Source organism: Hyperolius riggenbachi, chromosome 1 (assembly GCF_040937935.1).
Source record: "Hyperolius riggenbachi isolate aHypRig1 chromosome 1, aHypRig1.pri, whole genome shotgun sequence".
NCBI classification, from domain to species: Eukaryota; Metazoa; Chordata; class Amphibia; order Anura; family Hyperoliidae; genus Hyperolius; species Hyperolius riggenbachi.
Genome location: NC_090646.1, coordinates 568,615,055 through 568,634,061, shown reverse-complemented (window position 1 = coordinate 568,634,061; position 19,007 = coordinate 568,615,055). Strand labels below are relative to the sequence as shown.

Genomic DNA, 19,007 nt, shown 5'->3' with positions numbered 1-19,007 from the left:
ACTTGCCCTTCCTGGGGTAAGTAGCCACAGGTGTCCCCTAATACTGAGTGTACCTCTGGCAACCTGATACCAAGTAGCTAGTGGTGCCCCCAGGTATTAGGTAGCTAGAGGTGCCCCCACTATATTGAGATCTTGTCAGTGGAATAACCTCTCATTTATGCTCCACTTGGGACAGGGGGAGGGAGGCACTCGAGGTGGGAAGTGAGACCCATTTCTATCATCAGGCGTATGCAGGCATGAGCCTACAATGCCTTATAGTAAATCTGACCCTGTATATAGTTTATATAATGCATATATCAGGGGCGTAGCAATAGGGGGTGCAGAGGAAGCCACCGCATCGGGGCCCTTGGGCCAGAGGGGCCCCGAAGGGTCCTTTCCTCAACTACAGTACTAGCTATCTATTCGGCCTGTGCTCATAATAACCACTTCTATAGATACTTTGAATAGTAGTAATTATTAACGAACTGTTCCCCATCCCTTCTTGCACCTCCGACACTGTGGTTGCCATTGTCAGATTTTGGTGCGCCGTATCAATTGCTATGTATAGAGTGCTTGGGGGGGGGGGGGGGGGGCATTGTAAACTTGCATCGGGGCCCACAACTCCTTAGCTACGCCACGGCATATGTTGCCCTGATTATGTGTGTTGTGCTCTGCTCGCTTATGGTATTTGGGTATTTGCGTAAGGTGCGTTACACTATTTCTGTAATGCCTGCTTAACTTTACTTGTGCTATCACTGCAATGTAAAATGTAGTGAATCAATCCCACAACGTTTGATGATAAAGCAGTAAAATTGGAGTTGAAAGTCTTTCCGAGTCTAGCGAGCTAAGCAAGAAAAATGTAATTGGTATTATTCTGTCATTAGAAAATAAATCATTTTGTAAGACACTGTTCTTTTGCTTGAATCTGTTTAGGAGGCTTTTTATCAGGTGTCCAGTATGCACTGAGGATGATGAATGAACATTGTTAATCTGTGTCTAGGATATCTTACATGAGGCAGATAAGAACTCTGATGAATGTGCTGTGTATTAAATGCAGTCAGTGCTGATATTGTTCCATTCCTCTGCTAGGTGTTGTTGTCTTTACACACGGAGAAGACAGGAAATCAATCCCACTCTACTTGGAGGCAAATACCAGTGGGCCAGAAGGGTTTGCGTTACAACTTACTGGTCTCAGTAGCAACGTGCCCAGTGGGGCTCGTCTCAAGTAAGAGCAGTGTGCGGTAATTTTCTATGTGATGTCCCTGATGTTATTTTTAGTTTTTTCAGTCCAAAGCTGAATACTTACCTAACAGTGGATCAGGGAACCTCACAGTGGCACCTCCCGACAAACGAGGTTCCCTGATCCATCTTTCTGCCCGCGGTAACACACAACGTCACACGATGGCAGACGACAGGCGCAAACGAGAGTTCAATCGATCGTGGAACTTTGTGCAGTAGTCGGGGATCTTAAAGATCCAATCCGCCGTGATGGTCGTTATCTGCTCTTGTCGCAAACCGCCGTTCACCTAATCATGTGCCTGTACCCAAGTCACGAGATTGTGGAAATGATTGCCCGTAGTTTAAAAAATCGTTTAAAAAAAGTTAAAAGTTACAGAGTACCCAGCAAGCTTACCTTTTGAGTTGCTGTGAACCAGTTAAAGAGAACCTAAGGTTCAGAAACACATATTTACCTAAGGAGAGGTAATGTTTCTGGATCCTAATGAGGCTTCCCACTGTGTCCTCTGGTCCCCCGTTGCCACTTATGGATCTCCCAGCTGATCTGGGCCATGCTTCTCTTCTGGCATGAGTGTGGCCATGGTGCAATTGGCGTGAAGAAGAGTGGGGCCCTAATCAGATGACAAGCCCTTGTCGGCAATCGTTGGAAGGTCCGCGAGTGGTGCCATGTTAAACTTACAGTTTTCTATAAGAGAGAGGGAACACCAATTTAACACACCTGCTCCCCATTCACACCTGAGACCTTGTAACACTAACAAGTAATGACTCCAGAGAGGGAAAATGTCTAATTAAGCAGAAATTTGACATTCTTTACTTAGGGGTGCACTCATGTTTGTTGCCATCGGTTTAGACATTAATGCTGTGTGTTGAATTATTTTGATGAGACAGCAAATCAACAGCTATACAAGCGGTATACTGGCCATTTTACATTGTATCAAAATGTCATATCTTTGCTGCTGTCCCATTAAAAGATGTAATAAAATATTTACAAAAATGTGAGAGATGTACTCACTTTTGCGAGATTATACTATATATATAATATATACGCAATGAGAGAAAAGGGCAACAGTGGCTCTTGGTCATGCTTTACAGCATTAGTACTAGTGCTTAAAGAGAAACTCTGACCAAGAATTTAACTTTATCCCAATCAGTAGCTGATACCCCCTTTTACATGAGAAATCTATTACTTTTCATAAATGGATCATCAGGGGGCGCTGTATGACTGATATTGTGGTGAAACCCCTCCCACAAAGAAATTCTGAGTATGTACTTTTGGCAGTTTCCTGTCTGTGAACCTTGCTGCATTGTGGGAAATAGATGTTTACAGCTGTTTCCAACTGCCAAAAAACCATGCAGCAGCTACTGAACATCACCTGCCAACAGTAAAATGTCACCATGTAATAAATGTCAGTGTGTAAATCAGGGATTTAATTACAATGGGCAAACACTGACTAAATCATTTATACATAATTATTGTAAAAATGAAGCACTTTCTTTATTACATTATTTTCACTGGAGTTCCTCTTTAGGCTCACTGTCTGCGCCAAGGTGTCCCCAATCTGATGAGTCCAGCTCTAACTGTGTAAACATTCTAGTTCTTTCTACATCTTTCTAATGGCTTTTGGCATTGTTCCCGTTAGAAAGCTATAGAGAGAACTGTGATTTTTTCACGGTTAGAGTAGGATTCACTGTATTGGGGACACTTTTGCACAGTTGGCTTAAAGTAATCCAGAGCTAAAGCTCAGGTTCAAAATAGGACATTACCCTGAAGATAGGAAAGTGTCAGGATCCTATTGAGGCTTCCCTCTGTGGTCTGCAGTCCTCTGATTGATGAGCGTGGCTCCTCTCCACATCGGGGCCTTGCAGCTCCTCTTCCTGATTCAAGGTTGCTCAAACCCGCCTGCACATGCGCCCACCCGCGGCTCCAGGTTACTGCACATGCATGGATGGGCTTTGCGCGGCTACTGTGCAGCCATGAATCAGGAAGAGGAGCTGCATGGCCCCTATATGATTAGCGACAATGCCTTGTGCTAATCTTGGGGGGGGCGCTCAGCGACAAGGGGCATCAGAGCAGCGAGGGAAGCCTAAGTAGGATCCTGAGGCTTCCCTCTCTTTAGGTAAGTTTCTTATTTGTACCCGAGCTTTGGCTCAGGTACACTTTAATCGCTGGTACCAATGCTGTTAAACGTGACCAAGAGCCCCTGTTGCCCTTTTTTCTGTTGTGTGCTGCAGCCTTTTGTATTTATATGTTTTTCATGCGGAGATTGGGGAATGCTATTGCATACATTGTATAAAATTGCATAAAACACAGACACCAATAAAACTTGACAGATGTTTTTCTTCTTCCCACTCTGTCCAAAATTAAAGTTAAATGGCAGAAATCACTTTTATCATGAACAGCAAAATAAGGAAATACATAATATCCAAGGTAGTGACCAATTTATTTTGGAATTTATGAAATCAAAATTCTCTCTTGTGCCTTCCAGGTCAGGGTATACTTATGCAGAATTTGAACCAATGGGAATTTTCCAGTTTTCCCCTCAATCGAGGTACATTGTAGTGCAGGAAGACAACCATACTGTGTCACTACATGTTCAGCGTTTATTTGGTTTTCATGGCAACAGCACAAAAGTGACCTATAAAACCACTTCAGGAAGTGCCAAAGAAGAAGAAGACTTTGTGCCTATTGTAAATGGAGAACTGATATTTGATAAAGATCAGACCTCTTTAGTAATAACAGTTTCGATAATTAATGATAAAATGTTTGAGTTGGATGAACTATTTTACCTCAAATTGACTTCTGTGGAAAGTAGCAATGTCTACCTGAAGGGACCAAGACTACATACTGATTATTGTCTTTCAACTATAACAATATTGGCAAATGATTTCTCATCTGGTTTATTGAGTGTTGGTCCTCCAGTAATATATGTGGATGAAGACACCAATAACAGTGCTCTGAATACTCTGACGTTCAATGTGAAGCGAACACATGGTTCTTCTGGCGTTGTCCATGTCACACTTACAACTTTTGGGGCACAGAAGGCCAAAAGAGGCTTACATGGACTACCCTTTGAGCAAAGTCACGGAACTCGAAATATTTCTTGGGCAACTGAAGCTTTGGATTTTGAAGAGCGAGACATCCTGATCACCATGTTAGATGGCCAAAGTGAATCAAAGGTTTCACTTCAGATTCTAGATGATGATGAACCTGAGGGTTTGGAGATCTTTTATGTCTTCCTCACAGATCCAAAAGGAGGGGCTCAAATAATGGATGGCAGAGATGACACTGGATTTTCAGCATTTTCAACCATCATTATTCAAGGTACAATATTTATTTATAGTGGTGATTTTTTAAAATTCTTACTGGCACATAAAAATGCTTCTAAGCACCTTAAAACAGATATTGAATATTACAAATGCTTGGAGGAAAGGAAAGGAGAGACCGCTGCACTCACGTGTATAACCAAAAGGGAGCAGGGAAATCAAATGCCAAAGTCCACATGCAACCAGAAAAATCCCGCTGCACCAATTGGTTGGGTGAAATTAGAAAATCCTTTTATTGCTCTTTAATCCATCATCAGTGTTACAATAAAAAAGCTCACGCGTATCGGAGCGTAAGATGGCTCCTTAATCATAGCTTACAAACAAGAGTATGTTCACAGGTTATATAGTGCATCAGGTCACACCCTTGGGGGTGTGGACCCCAGACTTAAAGGTATATACAACACAGTGCTATTAAAAAGGTGGTATATATCACCATAATGCATAATATAAAATCCCTATTTAAAAACAAGTACATACAGCATGATATCATAGCAACCTAACATAATAACTACCCAGTATTCATAGTTGTTAGTATTATTTTATATTTTTCGGATGATACCTAACCTTACTTATCATAGAATGTGTTGAGATCTAATCTGGAATTTAGTCCTAAAGGGGAACGTGTCCCCAACTTCCAGATCCAGAAAGCTTCTCGCCTTAAAAGTCTCCCATAAATGTCACCTCCCCTCAAGGAATGTGACACCCTTTCTATACCATGGAACCTAAAACCTGACATATTGCCTGAGTGGACATGGAAAAAATGTCTGGAAACGCTCGAGGCGCGGGTAATATATGCAGCGTTCCTGAGACATCTTCCAGCTCCATGATAGTGTTCGGAAATTCTCTGCCGGAGGGGACGGGTAGTACAACCCACATACTGCATCCCACACTCCACACAGATGACCAGATATACAACATTATAGGTATTACAATTAATATACTGTCTAATGTCATAACTGGTATGTCTGGAGAGTGAGAGAACCTCCCGTGCTTGTTCATGAACATCGCAGTACCTACATGTGCCGTAGCCACATCTGTAGGAGCCTAAATATCTCAGCCAAGTGGGTCTAGGTCTATCGACACTTTGGAACAAGCTAGGGGAAAGTCTTGCGCCCAAAGTAGGAGCGCGTCGTGAGGAAAAGCCACAAACCTCTGCCAATACAGCTTGCAGTTTAGGATCTGAGTGGAGGACAGGCAAGTATTTTTTGATAATTTTGACGATCTGGGCATATTCCAGACTGTATGAGGTAACAAAATTTATACCTTTATTAGATTGCCTGTTCCCACAGCCAGATCCAGGAGTTAATAGATCAGCTCTAGTTTTATGTAAAACCCGGTCTCTGGCCTCCGAAATGAGGCCATCCTGATAACCTCGATCTCTAAGTCTGGTTTGTACTAGATCCAATTCTTGTTTAATTTTTGTTGGATCTGAACAGTTCCTTGCCGCTCTAATCATTTCTCCATATGGAATGGATCTTAAGGTGTGTCTCGGATGGCAGCTTGTGGCTAAAAGCAAAGAGTTGCCCGCACATTCCTTCCTAAAGGTTCTGGTCAGTATCTTCCCCGTCGTAGCACAGCCAGTCAGATGTAAATCTAAAAAATCAATTCCCGTGGTATTATGGGACATCGTAAAGGACAGGTTCAGATCATTGTTGTTACAGTACTCCAAAAATTGTTACACGCCCCCCTCAGGCCCCCTCCAAACCAGCAGCAGATCATCTATATATCTAGCATACCAAAATATAGACTCAGAAAAGGGGTTATGTTCTCCAAAGATGCGGAGCTCCTCCCACCATCCCATGTACAGGTTTGCCAGGGATGGGGAGAACTTGGCTCCCATAGAAGCTCCGCATCTCTGGAGATAGTACACCCCGTCAAACATAAAATAATTTCGGCTGAGTAGATGATCTACTGCTAGGAGGAGGAAGTCACAGACAGTGGACGTGAATGATCCGTATTTCCTGATATGAAAATCCAAAGCTTTAAGGGCCAATTTATTGGGAATCGAGGAGTATAAAGAAGCCACGTCCATTGTGACCCAAGTAAAGGACTGATCCCAATGTAGGGGTTCTAAACTGGATAACAAATGGGTCGTGTCACGTAGAAAGCCAGGTAAGCGGCGCACCAAAGGTTGGAGACATCCATCCACCCACTGTCCCAGGCGCTCTCCCAGTGAGCCAATCCCGGCCACAATGGGACGGCCCCTGGGAGGGACCTCTGGTTTGTGGACCTTAGGTAGGTGGTGGAAAATAGGCACAACAGGTGTCTCCACCAAAAGGTACCCCCGCTCCCTTTGGCTGAAAATACCCAGCGAAACCCCCAGATCAAGTAATTGCTGAAGTTCAGCTTTAAAACGCTGTGTGGGGTCACTGGATAGGACCTCATATGTAGCCGTATCTTCCAGCTGCCGTAATGCTTCCTTTTTGTAGGCAGAAGAGTCTAGGACCACCACAGCTCCTCCTTTATCTGCATTGCGAATAACTATCGCTTTATTATTCCGGAGGGATTGCAGTGCTTCCCGCTCCTGTCGTGTCAAATCGGAAGCTGCCCTGTTAACTTTGTTAATTCGCATGAGATCTTTTTCAACTAAATCTTGGAAGGTATCAACAGTCGGAGTTCTGGCCTGAACGGGGTAGAAACGAGGATTGGAGGTGGCCACGGGGCCCAAAGCCGCCCCGGAGGCTGGGCCATCACTCATGCTGGACATATGGTCCAACATGAGGATGAGAGAGGCCTCCTGGAAGGGAGGAATCTGCCCAGCCTCCGGGGCGGAAACAGGCAAGGGCCCCGGGGACACCCCCGGCTCACCCTCCACACCGTCCAAGCCATCGGCCTCCAAAAAGTGTTTCCTTGCCATTAGATTGCGGACAAATTTGTTCACATCTAGCATGGTATTAAAGATGTCAAAGTGGTATGAGGGTGCATAAGATAAACCTCTAGAGAGGAGGGAAATTTGAGCTTGGGAGAGTTCGATACTGGACAAGTTAATTACGTTTGAGGTGGCCAGGGAGTGAGTTATCTTCCGTTTCTTTCGACCTGCCCTCCTGGTCTGTCTCCACCCCTCTTTCTGTATCTCCACTTGTTCTTTTTTGGCCGCTGATAATAAGTCGGTTGGCCTGGAGGGGTTTCCTGGGTGGTCAGTCCACGCTGCCCCCCCCCCCCCCCCCCGCTTGGGGGTGCCAGAGAAGACGGACTGAACCCTCTCTTCTCTGTTACCTGGTGAGTCAGAGGCAGAACCGTCAAAATTATCAAAAAATACTTGCCTGTCCTCCACTCAGATCCTAAACTGCAAGCTGTATTGGCAGAGGTTTGTGGCTTTTCCTCACGACGCGCTCCTACTTTGGGCGCAAGACTTTCCCCTAGCTTGTTCCAAAGTGTCGATAGACCTAGACCCACTTGGCTGAGATATTTAGGCTCCTACAGATGTGGCTACGGCACATGTAGGTACTGCGATGTTCATGAACAAGCACGGGAGGTTCTCTCACTCTCCAGACATACCAGTTATGACATTAGACAGTATATTAATTGTAATACCTATAATGTTGTATATCTGGTCATCTGTGTGGAGTGTGGGATGCAGTATGTGGGTTGTACTACCCGTCCCCTCCGGCAGAGAATTTCCGAACACTATCATGGAGCTGGAAGATGTCTCAGGAACGCTGCATATATTACCCGCGCCTCGAGCGTTTCCAGACATTTTTTCCATGTCCACTCAGGCAATATGTCGGGTTTTAGGTTCCATGGTATAGAAAGGGTGTCACATTCCTTGAGGGGAGGTGACATTTATGGGAGACTTTTAAGGCGAGAAGCTTTCTGGATCTGGAAGTTGGGGACACGTTCCCCTTTAGGACTAAATTCCAGATTAGATCTCAACACATTCTATGATAAGTAAGGTTAGGTATCATCCGAAAAATATAAAATAATACTAACAACTATGAATACTGGGTAGTTATTATGTTAGGTTGCTATGATATCATGCTGTATGTACTTGTTTTTAAATAGGAATTTTATATTATGCATTATGGTGATATATACCACCTTTTTAATAGCACTGTGTTGTATATACCTTTAAAGAGAATCTGTACTCTAATATTCTTACACTAAAAAGCATACCATTCTATTCCTTATTTTCTCCTGTGCCCCTCTGTGCTGTTTCTGCCACTCTCTGCTGCAATCCTCGCTTGTAATTAACAGTTTTAGGCAATGTTTACAAACAAACTAACCAGCTTCTAATAGGCTCAGCTAAGCATAGTGTGTGAGTATGCAGGGGGCCTGCAGAGGGTGTGTATCGCTTCTACCAATCACAAGCAGCCCTGCACATTCCACACAATCAAAGCCTTAGCCCGACAAACAGGACAGAGGAAAGATACATTGATTTATTACAGAGACAGTGTAATTAGGAAGAGCTGCAGTAAGCCCCAGCACATTAGAACAGGCATAGGAACTCATAGGATAGAAGAAGGCTGAAAAAATTGTTACAGAGTCTCTCTATACCCCAAGGGTGTGACCTGATGCACTATATAACCTGTGAACCTACTCTTGTTTGTAAGCTATGATTAAGGAGCCATCTTACGCTCCGATACGCGTGAGCTTTTTTATTGTAACACTGATGATGGATTAAAGAGCAATAAAAGGATTTTCTAATTTCACCCAACCAATTGGTGCAGCGGGATTTTTCTGGATGCAATTGAATATTACAGCTGGTGGTGGTCAATAAAATACAGTTTATTCCAAGTTGATGCAGCATTATGCAAATACATACATTGTTGATGTGTGGTTTGAGACATCACCAATACTGGTGCATGCTCATATGGTAAACTACATCAGATCATCATAATCATAAGATTTCTTGAAAAAGTAGGTTTTTAGATTACATTACAACACTAACAAAGTAAAGTGTCGAACGAGGGTGCTCCAGAGGAGAAGAGAGGTAGCAGTAGTAGTGGAGCACTTCCTCAAAGATATCTGTGATGTGCCTCGGTTGAACTGGACGGACTGCAGGATTGGTTGATGTTAGGAGTTGCTTGTGATTGGTTATAAGTCTGCCATGTTGGGTATATAAAGAGTTTATATGTCATTGTAAATTTGATGGCGAGCAGCTTAGCTTGATAAAGGGGCGGTTGCCCTGAAACGTTGTTATGATAGCTGTCTTGTGCCAATAAAAGAGCTTATACTTACACTGATGGTGCCGGTTTCATCTGTACAAATCTATCCAGAGGAGAAGAGAAGCACATGAGAAATCCTGGATATGGGAATGATAAGAAGTGAATAGAGTAGCAGCGCACAGGTTGTCCATTGGATGGTATCTGGAAATAAGCCTAGTGATGTATGACAGCGTCAGATTGGAGAGCTTTGTAGGTGAGAGCAGGATTGACTGGAAAGGTCGCAGCCAACTAATTGGTAGACCACAGAGCAGGGTGCTGCAGTAGTTTACTTGAGAATGGGATACAGTAGAAACATTAAATAACCTTTGTTATTTTGCATGTCATTTTAAAACATGTACCAGTTTTATTGATCTGCAGTGGGTTCAATTGAATAAGCGTTTAGGGCCTGTTCACATTTGCAGTAGATCCCATTTATATGGATGTTTTTTAGAAAACGGATCCGTTTTTCACAATTTTTGCTACTTGTAGTACATGTTTTCATTCCGTTTAGGCCGGTTTCACACTGTTAACCGGCGTTAGAATTGCACTGTGGTGCAAAGATCGCACCGCAACACCAAAAACAGCCTTTGGGGATTTCCACGTCAATGCCCGGTAATCCCTGTTCTGGATGAAAGCCAAGCAGGAAGTCAGTCTCTCTAGCACACACTTCCTGTGGCCGAAAAGCGAATTGCACGTAAGTGTATTGACAAAATACATTTCCGTGCATGCGCGCCGCAATGCTACCGTGAGAAGTCATAGACTTACATGGCTCCCGGTTCAACGCATGTGACCATGCAAGTTGACCTCTAACGTAGTGTTGTGCTCACATTAGATGCTCTACTTCGTGCGCAGCGCATCACATGCTATATGAGATGTCCCATAGACTTTGACTGCTTTTGCGTTAGCCTGCAATAAACTTGCCCACCACAACACGCCAGTGTGAAAGGGCCATAAAACGTGTGGTAAAATTGTGTACTTTAAAATGAGTGTTTTTATTATGGTATTGTGCTTTGTTTGGTCCAATAGAAAGGGAAGGGGAAGTAGTTGTGCTGCACCAAGTAATATTTTAAACTTATAAGGCCTGGATAATGTACTACGTAATTATTAGGTAATGACCTTATTATGTAATAAGGTATGGATACTGGATAATGGTGCTGGTCACTGTACCCAGCATGTCGTTTATCATAGAGCGCTGGGTTTCCTGCACAGTCAATATCAGGTCCTCCACGTTGAAAAATCACTTGGTACTGATGTTTGTAATCCTGCTCGATAAACAGGAAGTCCGCAATGAGGGTGCTGAAGGGAGGAGCAGGGAGTTTAGGCAATACGCTTTGGCATGCGATTTGAGTGCAAAGTTCTGTGTGGGGAGGGAATAGATGATACATTTTTACATTGGCTTTCATTGCCTCTGTGGGGAACTTCCCACTCAGTTTTCTGGATTTATAGCAGTGAAACCCTTCAATAGGTTTTAGTCCTCTCCAGAAAGCATACCTAAATGGGGGGGTTATTTCAAATATGAACTGGCCCATATTTATTTATTTATTATTTATTTATCATATCATATCAGTGTTGTGTGATAAGGCTGCACTCAATAGCATATCGGATGAAGGGACTGTGTGGGACATGCATGAAGAAGTGAAGAAATATCTTATGCTGCTACTCACAAAGCAGGAGCAGTATCCAACTGACAGTGGGGCAAGGAGATTACACACACACACACACACACACACACACACACACACACACACACACACACACACACACAGTACACACACAGTACACACACACACACACACAGAGTACACACACACACACAGTACACACACACATACACACACACACACACAGTACACACACAGTACACACACACACACACACAGTACACACACACACACACACACACACATAGTACACACACAGTACACACACACACGCGCACACACGCACACACACAGTACACGTACACGCGCGCACACACACACACACACACACACACACACACACATCTTTACCTAACAATTGATACGGTACACCAAAACCTGCCAATGGCAACTACGGTGTCAGAAGTGCAAGAAGGGAATGGGGGGGGGGGGCAGTTTGTTAATGATAACCACTATTCAAAGTATCTATAGAAGTGATTATTATGAGCACAGGACCAATAGAGAGCTAATACTGAAGATGCTGGCCCAAGAGCCCTGATGTGGTCGCAATCTCTGCACCCCCTATTGCTACGCCCCTGAATATGTATTGTGTATACACACACACGTCTGGTCTTATTCCTCATGCATTGTCATTCTCTTGTGTAAGATCTTGATGTGTGAACAATCCCATGGAATCTGCCTATCAAAATGTTTACACCAGTCCCAGTATTTTATCATCCGCTTTCCTCCCACATTGCCTTTTCTATATTTCTGACCTTTCACAAGAAAAACAGTGAAGATTGTTTACAAATGGTAATCATGTGTGAATGTGATGTTTGTAACAGATGGTTTTCCTCAGAGCACAGTATGAGAAATAATAACTCTTGCCACCTCCATAGCACAGCTTATGTCTACAGCCATACGCAGGTGTGCTACTAACTACCTGACAGCATTCCAGTCCATGGTATAGACAGAAGTGAACTACAGATTCATAATTAGAGATGCAGATTTATGGTGTCTTTATTCAGTTCCTTTTAGTGGAATCTGTGTAAGATCAAAGATATATAATTTTGTTTGTTCCTGTGTGTCTTCTAAATGCTGTAGTTATTTATTTAGAATACTCTATGTACTATCCTTTCCATTTCAACTCAGATCATTACTTATCGGTACATTTCATTTATAGGATAACCCTGTTAGTTTATAGTCGGATATCTCTTACCATTTCTCTTCTCAAACCTAATTTCAATAATTCAGTAGTTGTTTTTGGTCAGTAAACTGCTACACATTGGTGTGAGACTGACTGCTTGCATTTCTTGATAGGTAATGATTTACAAAATGGCATTTTGGGCTTTGCTATGGGGTTTCTAGATGGCATTGTGCTGGATGAAGATTCCATGAAGAGAACAGCACAGCTGATGGTGTCACGACAAGCCAACAGGTGGGCACAACATACATTACATAGCATTGTGTAATTGGAAATTCTTCTTCTTTTTATCAGTTTGAAAATTGCAGTCAAAAATCACACCTTCTCCAGTTAGCTCAGGGGTGTCAAACGCAAATAGACAGGGATCCAAAATGAAAAACTAAGACCATGTCAAGGACCAACAGTCATATTTACTGAAAATGGTACACATTTTGAACTATTTTTTTTAACTTTACAATTCAATGTAATCTTTTTCTTTCATAGTCTAAAGACAGGCTTGGGCAAAATTCTAGGGAAAACTCTAGGGAAAAAGTTAACTAAACAAGGGCCAATGTTTTGCTTAACTTCCCCCAAATACAAAAAACAATCGTTAAAAGTTTTAAAATATGCTGGGAGGCAGTGGTGGACTTACCTCCAAAGAGCAGACTAGACAACTGTCTGACATAAACAAATAAATACTTTATTGGTACCCCAATAGATGCAACGCGTTTCGCAGGTCAAAGCCCGCTTCATCAGGCAATAGGTAGGGGACAAGAACTGTAGACAAAGGCATAAAATACATCGTTGTAATGAGCCACGTAACATGCATCAAGGAATCATATGTACATACATATTTCTTTTAGATAGCAGGACTCATACATTGTATATGGTGCAAAGAGTTGCATAGCACGTTGTATGGGTGTTGTATGTGAAATGCAAAATTAATGAAATTACCAGAATAAGGCTAGGGATACAGTGAACTGCATATTATGTTTCTAAGCGGGTAAGCCACAAGGGAGGAAATATGGTGCGGATGTGGTACGTGGTCAAATAAGATCACCAGAAAATTGATGGGTTGTAAGTTGGAGTGCGAACATTAATATTACCGTGTGAAGTATGTTGTTACAGAGTTGGCAGTATACAGGCTGTATACTTTAACGATTGTTTTTATCCTGCTGGCGCCTCTGTTTACCCACAAGTTCATAAGTGTCCACCCTTGGTGGAAGGGGGACCCACCCCTATCTTTCTTCCTTTGTACAAAGAGCGACATCTTAACCCTGAGTGAGGACAGGTTTATTCTCCTCACCTGCATTTACAGTGGTTACCTTAGCAGTGACCCTTGTTTGTGAGTATAATTGTCTCACTATTTCATTGTACCAACTTACCCTCCACATACTACGCTATATTGGGCTCTTGGTGTCTCTTTTGTATAACATGGCAGCATTTCCCCCCAAAAAATACAAATAAAAACATCAGGCAGCACCCCTTCCCTCCAAAAAATACATTAGGTAGTATTTCCCCCATAAAATATGAGGGGTTCCCCTTTAATGCCTCCCCCCCCCCCCCCCCATTAGTGATCACTAATATCCCTGGTGTCAGAAGTGGCACCTGTAAATAAAAATAAAGTACTCCCCTGGCAGCTGACTCCTCTCTCAGCCTCCAGTGTCGCTCCCCGATCTTTATTGCAGCAAGTCAGGCTGCAGATCTCCCGTGCTTACTGGCAGTGGAGGGCTACAGGGAAATGGTGGCCGGATACCAGTGCTGGAGACACAAATAGTCTCCAGTGCTGGGCTTGGGATGCCATTTTTCCATAGCCCTTCTGCTGGACTCCAGAGACTCTCGCAGATGTCGGGAGTGGGCGGAGCAATGGAAGGATAGAGCGTAGCCACACTCTATTGCTCCGTACAAAGAGAAGGCGAGAATGCTAAGAGGGTGGGGGAGTGGAGCATAAGCAGAGTATAACATGTATGAATGAGCCCAAGGTCCCAACAACCTCAAAATATTAGATTACTTTTGGTAAACAGTAAAGCTCAGTTCCCACTTGTGACAGTCCATCACAAGTGGGAACTGTTGCACTTGCACACCTCTCTGTAAATTGGCTTATCACACCATTCCATCTTTAAGTTAATGATTTGATTCTAATATTGTAAATTATCTAAATTAAAGTGGAATATAACCCAGTATTTCTTCTTTGCTCTAAAAGATTATTAACAGCATATAATATACTAACACAATGTTTTATTTAGTAAAACAGCATTTAAAGGGTTACATCACAGGACAGACTTTTTCTCCTGCAGGGGCTGACACATCTGAACTGGTGATTAGCTTATCTTCTGTATACATTCTTTACTTGATACAATTAAGTAAACATTATCTGGCTGTGCAGAAACTTATGCTAATGAGTCCTGGAGTGAAACACAGGTCAGAAATCACTGATGGCTGCATTTAAAACAGAATTACAACAGTTATGAATAAAATGCACTAGCAGCTTTCAAAGTAAATAAACTGAACTTTGGGAAGTTATAATTTATAAATTTATATTATGGCTCTGTACATATTAACAAGCTGACACATCATTGCATTCCAGCAGTTCTGGAGGTGTGTTTAGCTTCTAAGGGTACAATGGTTAATTTGCATATATTCAGCAGTGGTGCCTGGGAGCTATCTCGAGCTCACTCCAACCTGAATTATCGCAAATTCTTTCTGTTTTAGGAAAGCAAACTTTTGTTTTTATAATTTATAAATGAATTACTTGTGCACAAAAGCAAATATGATAATTGTATGGGTTATAAAAAGTAGGAAAACCCATTTTTGTTGAATATTTTGTCAGAGTTTTAAACCGCTTTAAGGATTTTATCCCAAATGAAGGATTGCATGAGGTAAATCATTTAGTGAATACCAATGATTCATCACCATTCACCATGGTGATAGCAATACAAATCACTCAGATTCCTTATTAAAGAAAAGAAGAAAGCTTTATGCTGTACCTTAATGGTTGTCCTGGGCATAGACTGCAGCAACTGAGGTGGAATTCCACTGAGTGATGGGAAGTTGCCACCTCAGTCCTGACCCCTCTGATGCACTGAGTAGCTTCTGTGTTCTTTGTAAAAACATAAAAATACGTCAGAGGACCCTGGCACAGTGGAGAGCGTATTGCGGGTCATTTTCATTTTTTAAGTAAACGCTTCCATTGACTTGCATTAAAAATGAGGTAAAATCGTGGCAAAATTGCAGCGATCGTGATTTTTCAAAAAATTTGTGCCAAAGCCTTCACTGTTCTGATAAACTGTTCTGTTTACTGTTCTGATAAACATCCCCTACTATGTTATTTTACTGGATACTGTTGTTGATCTGTATGCAATTGGGCGTCTATATGTACATAGTAAAATAGGTATTGACTTAATAAAATACAACGGATATGAATGAAGTGTATAAGAAACTTTTTTTTTCCTTTCCTAAGGTATGAAGATGGAACTTTGACTGACTATATTTTCTTGTTTAATGTAGATATCAAATCAAGCAGGAAAACATGTTACAATAACAGCTGCAACTTTTTCTCCTTTTTCTCCCCTCTATGAATTCTTATGTATTTCTTGTACTCTAGGGCATTTGAAGATGTGAAGATCTATTGGCGTGCAACCTTTAATAAAACTTCAGTTGAACTTTCCAAGGATGAAGTCAGCTTGGTTAATGAGCTGCGTGCGGTATCAGGATATACCATCTGTACTGCTGGCCAAACAGAATGCCTAATTACTGTGGAAATAAAAGACGACAAGGTCAGTGCTGAGAAACTGATGAAGGCTAATTTTGTGGGAGCAAATGTTCAGCTCAGTAAGCAGGTGTTCCTAGAAGGGTTCCTAACCTTCATAATGGTCTGAAGCCCACTTTAATGCCTTTCATCCTGGAGCAAGTGACTTGGCAAATAGATTAGTAAAGGGAGTCTTAAACAGACTGTAAAGGAAAACAAAAATGTGCTGCCTTAAAACAGAAAGTACCGTATATACTCGCATATAAGCCGACCCGCATATAAGCCGACCCCCCAACTTTTACCTAAAAAAACTGGAAAAAATGATTGACTCGCATATAAGCCGGGGTAATGCAGTAGCCACACTTATGGTATTATCTATACCTTTGTTCTCACTGTGTCACAACACTGGGCTGATAGCAGGCACTACAGGTGATACAATTTACAATGATACAATTTTTGTTCATTTGTATGATCGATCAGAAAGGATCATTAGGGGACACTAATGGACGAAAACATCCTAACCAATCCAAACAGGTTGACGGGATCGATACCATCAATCTGATTACCATAGATTAGTTAGGATGTTTTCGTCCACTGGTGGTCCTGAACGCTCATTTCTGTATGATCATACAAATGATCTGAAACAAATGATCACTGTGAATTGCATGGCTAGTGGCTACCTTACAATTCTACTCAATATTAACACTCTTACTGTACTATACAATAGGGCAGTGGATGATACTGGGCTGATCAGGCAGAGCTTATTGTAATACAGTAAATCCTCAGTACAATCTGGAAGTTGGCTGTATGCAGGACTTGTACATGTGCTCATTGTTAATATTACAGTAAGAACATGTACAAGTATTGCATACAGTGACTTCAGGATTGTACTGAGGATTAACTCTGCCTAACAACCTCTGCCTGCCATCAGCCCAGTAATCACCCTCGGCCAGCATTTTTTTTTTTCTGTTTACCGCTGGTATTTGCAATGCAGTTGTAGTCCAGGAGCCCTCTTTAGCCTCACTGTCACACACGCTGCGCTCCGGGCCTCAGAGCTGCGCACCACGTGTCTCCGTTATTTCTCTGCTCAGCGCTGAAAATCCACCTGTTCTTCCTCCAATCAGCGCTGAAGCATCGCTGTGGGTCCCGGTGTGCCTGGGAAGCCTGCCCGCTCTGTGTCCGCTGCCTCTCACGTCACACACGCTGCGCTCCGGGCCTCAGAGCTGCGCACCACGTGTCTCCGTTATTTCTCTGCTCAGCGTTGAAGATCCACCTGTTCTTCCTCCAATCAGCGCTGAAGCATTGCTGTGGGTCCCGGTGTGCCTGAGAAGCCTGCCCGCTCTGTGTCCGCTGCCTCTCACGTCACACACGCTGCGCTCCAGGCTGCAGAGCTGCGCACCACGTGTCTCTATTCCTCTGCTCAGCGCTGAAAATCCGCCCGCTCTGCCTCCAATCAGCACTGAAGCATCGCTGTGGGTCCCGGTGTGCCTATGAAGCCTGCCCGCTCTGTGTCCGCTCATGCCGCCCGCTTATCGCTGCAAAAGTAGGCAGCGCTGCACATGCCGCCGACTCCACTTGCACCTGCTAAGCCCGCCCACTGTCTTCTTCCAGCCACTCATCTGTTCCACAGGCTGCAATGGCTGACATACCATTTCACCGCCTGCTCATCCCGGCTGCTCTTCGCATCCTCAGGCTGACATTTACTCCCCTCGGTTGGCTGCACGCTGCATTCGGGTCCCTGGAGAAGGTGAGTCTGCACACTTGCAAGTTTATGACTCGCATATAGGTCGAGGGGGAGACTTTTGAGCACATTTTTTGTGCTCAAAAATTCGGCATATATGCGAGTATATACGGTATTTGCAATAATTCAGGTTGGAGTGAGCTCTGAGATTTCTCCCAGTGCATTACTGCTGAAATATGCAAATTATCCATTGTTGTCCCTGTGGGCTAAACACACCTCCAGATCTGCTGGAATGCAATGATGTGTCAGCTTTTAATATAACAGAGCCACACTAATCCAAAATGCATACAGACTGTTTCGGTTTGGTAGATCCTCATCAGTACATGGTATGGATTAATGCGGCTCTATGGAGTAGCACTTGAAGCACCCAGAGTTACAGACTACCCTGCAAACTCATTAGTATGGGTCTGTAATGGTGCGTACACAGGCACTACAAAAGGCAACGAAGGGTCCGCCGGTCCCTCCCGCTGGGCGGTCTTTTAGCCGACAGTAGCGCATGTGTACGCGCTGTCAGCGGACTGATAAGGCTGTTTCTGAACGATCCACTGAGCGGATCGTTCAGAAACAGCCTTATAAGTCCGCCAACAGTGCGTACGCACGCGCTACTGTCGGCTAAAAGACCGCCCAGCGGGATGGTCCGGCGGACCCGTCGTTGCCTTTTGTAGTGCGTGTGCACGCACCTTAATATTAAAAGCTGACACATCATTGCATTCCAGCGGATCTGGAGGTGTGTTTAGCTCACGGGGACAACAATGGGTAATTTGCGTATTTCAGCAGTGATGCACTGGGAGACATCTCAAAGCTTACTCCAACCTGAATTACTGCAAATACTTTCTGTTTTAAGAAAGCACATTTTTGTTTTCCATAGCATTTTAGTAAGAGGGCTTTTTGAACCATTGTAGCCCCTCACACACTCCAATGAGTTCTGGTTCTCCATGAGCTTGCTGGGTAGTCTGTAACTAAAGACAGTAGAGCAAAACTAAAGTCAAATAAAAAAAGAAGCTTAGTGGAC

The 19,007-nt window shown here is 43.2% G+C and overlaps 1 protein-coding gene across 1 annotated transcript in view; it reads left to right on the top strand.

Moving 5' to 3' along the window:
- The window catches only part of ADGRV1 (adhesion G protein-coupled receptor V1), a 629,361-nt gene that overhangs the window by 345,291 nt on the left and 265,063 nt on the right, over positions 1-19,007 (top strand). Inside the window, exons 74-77 of the mRNA XM_068247792.1 lie at positions 1,069-1,204; positions 3,702-4,537; positions 12,644-12,761; positions 16,111-16,282. Of these exons, the coding sequence (XP_068103893.1) occupies positions 1,069-1,204; positions 3,702-4,537; positions 12,644-12,761; positions 16,111-16,282 (1,262 nt within the window). The remainder of the gene's footprint in view (positions 1-1,068; positions 1,205-3,701; positions 4,538-12,643; positions 12,762-16,110; positions 16,283-19,007) is intronic.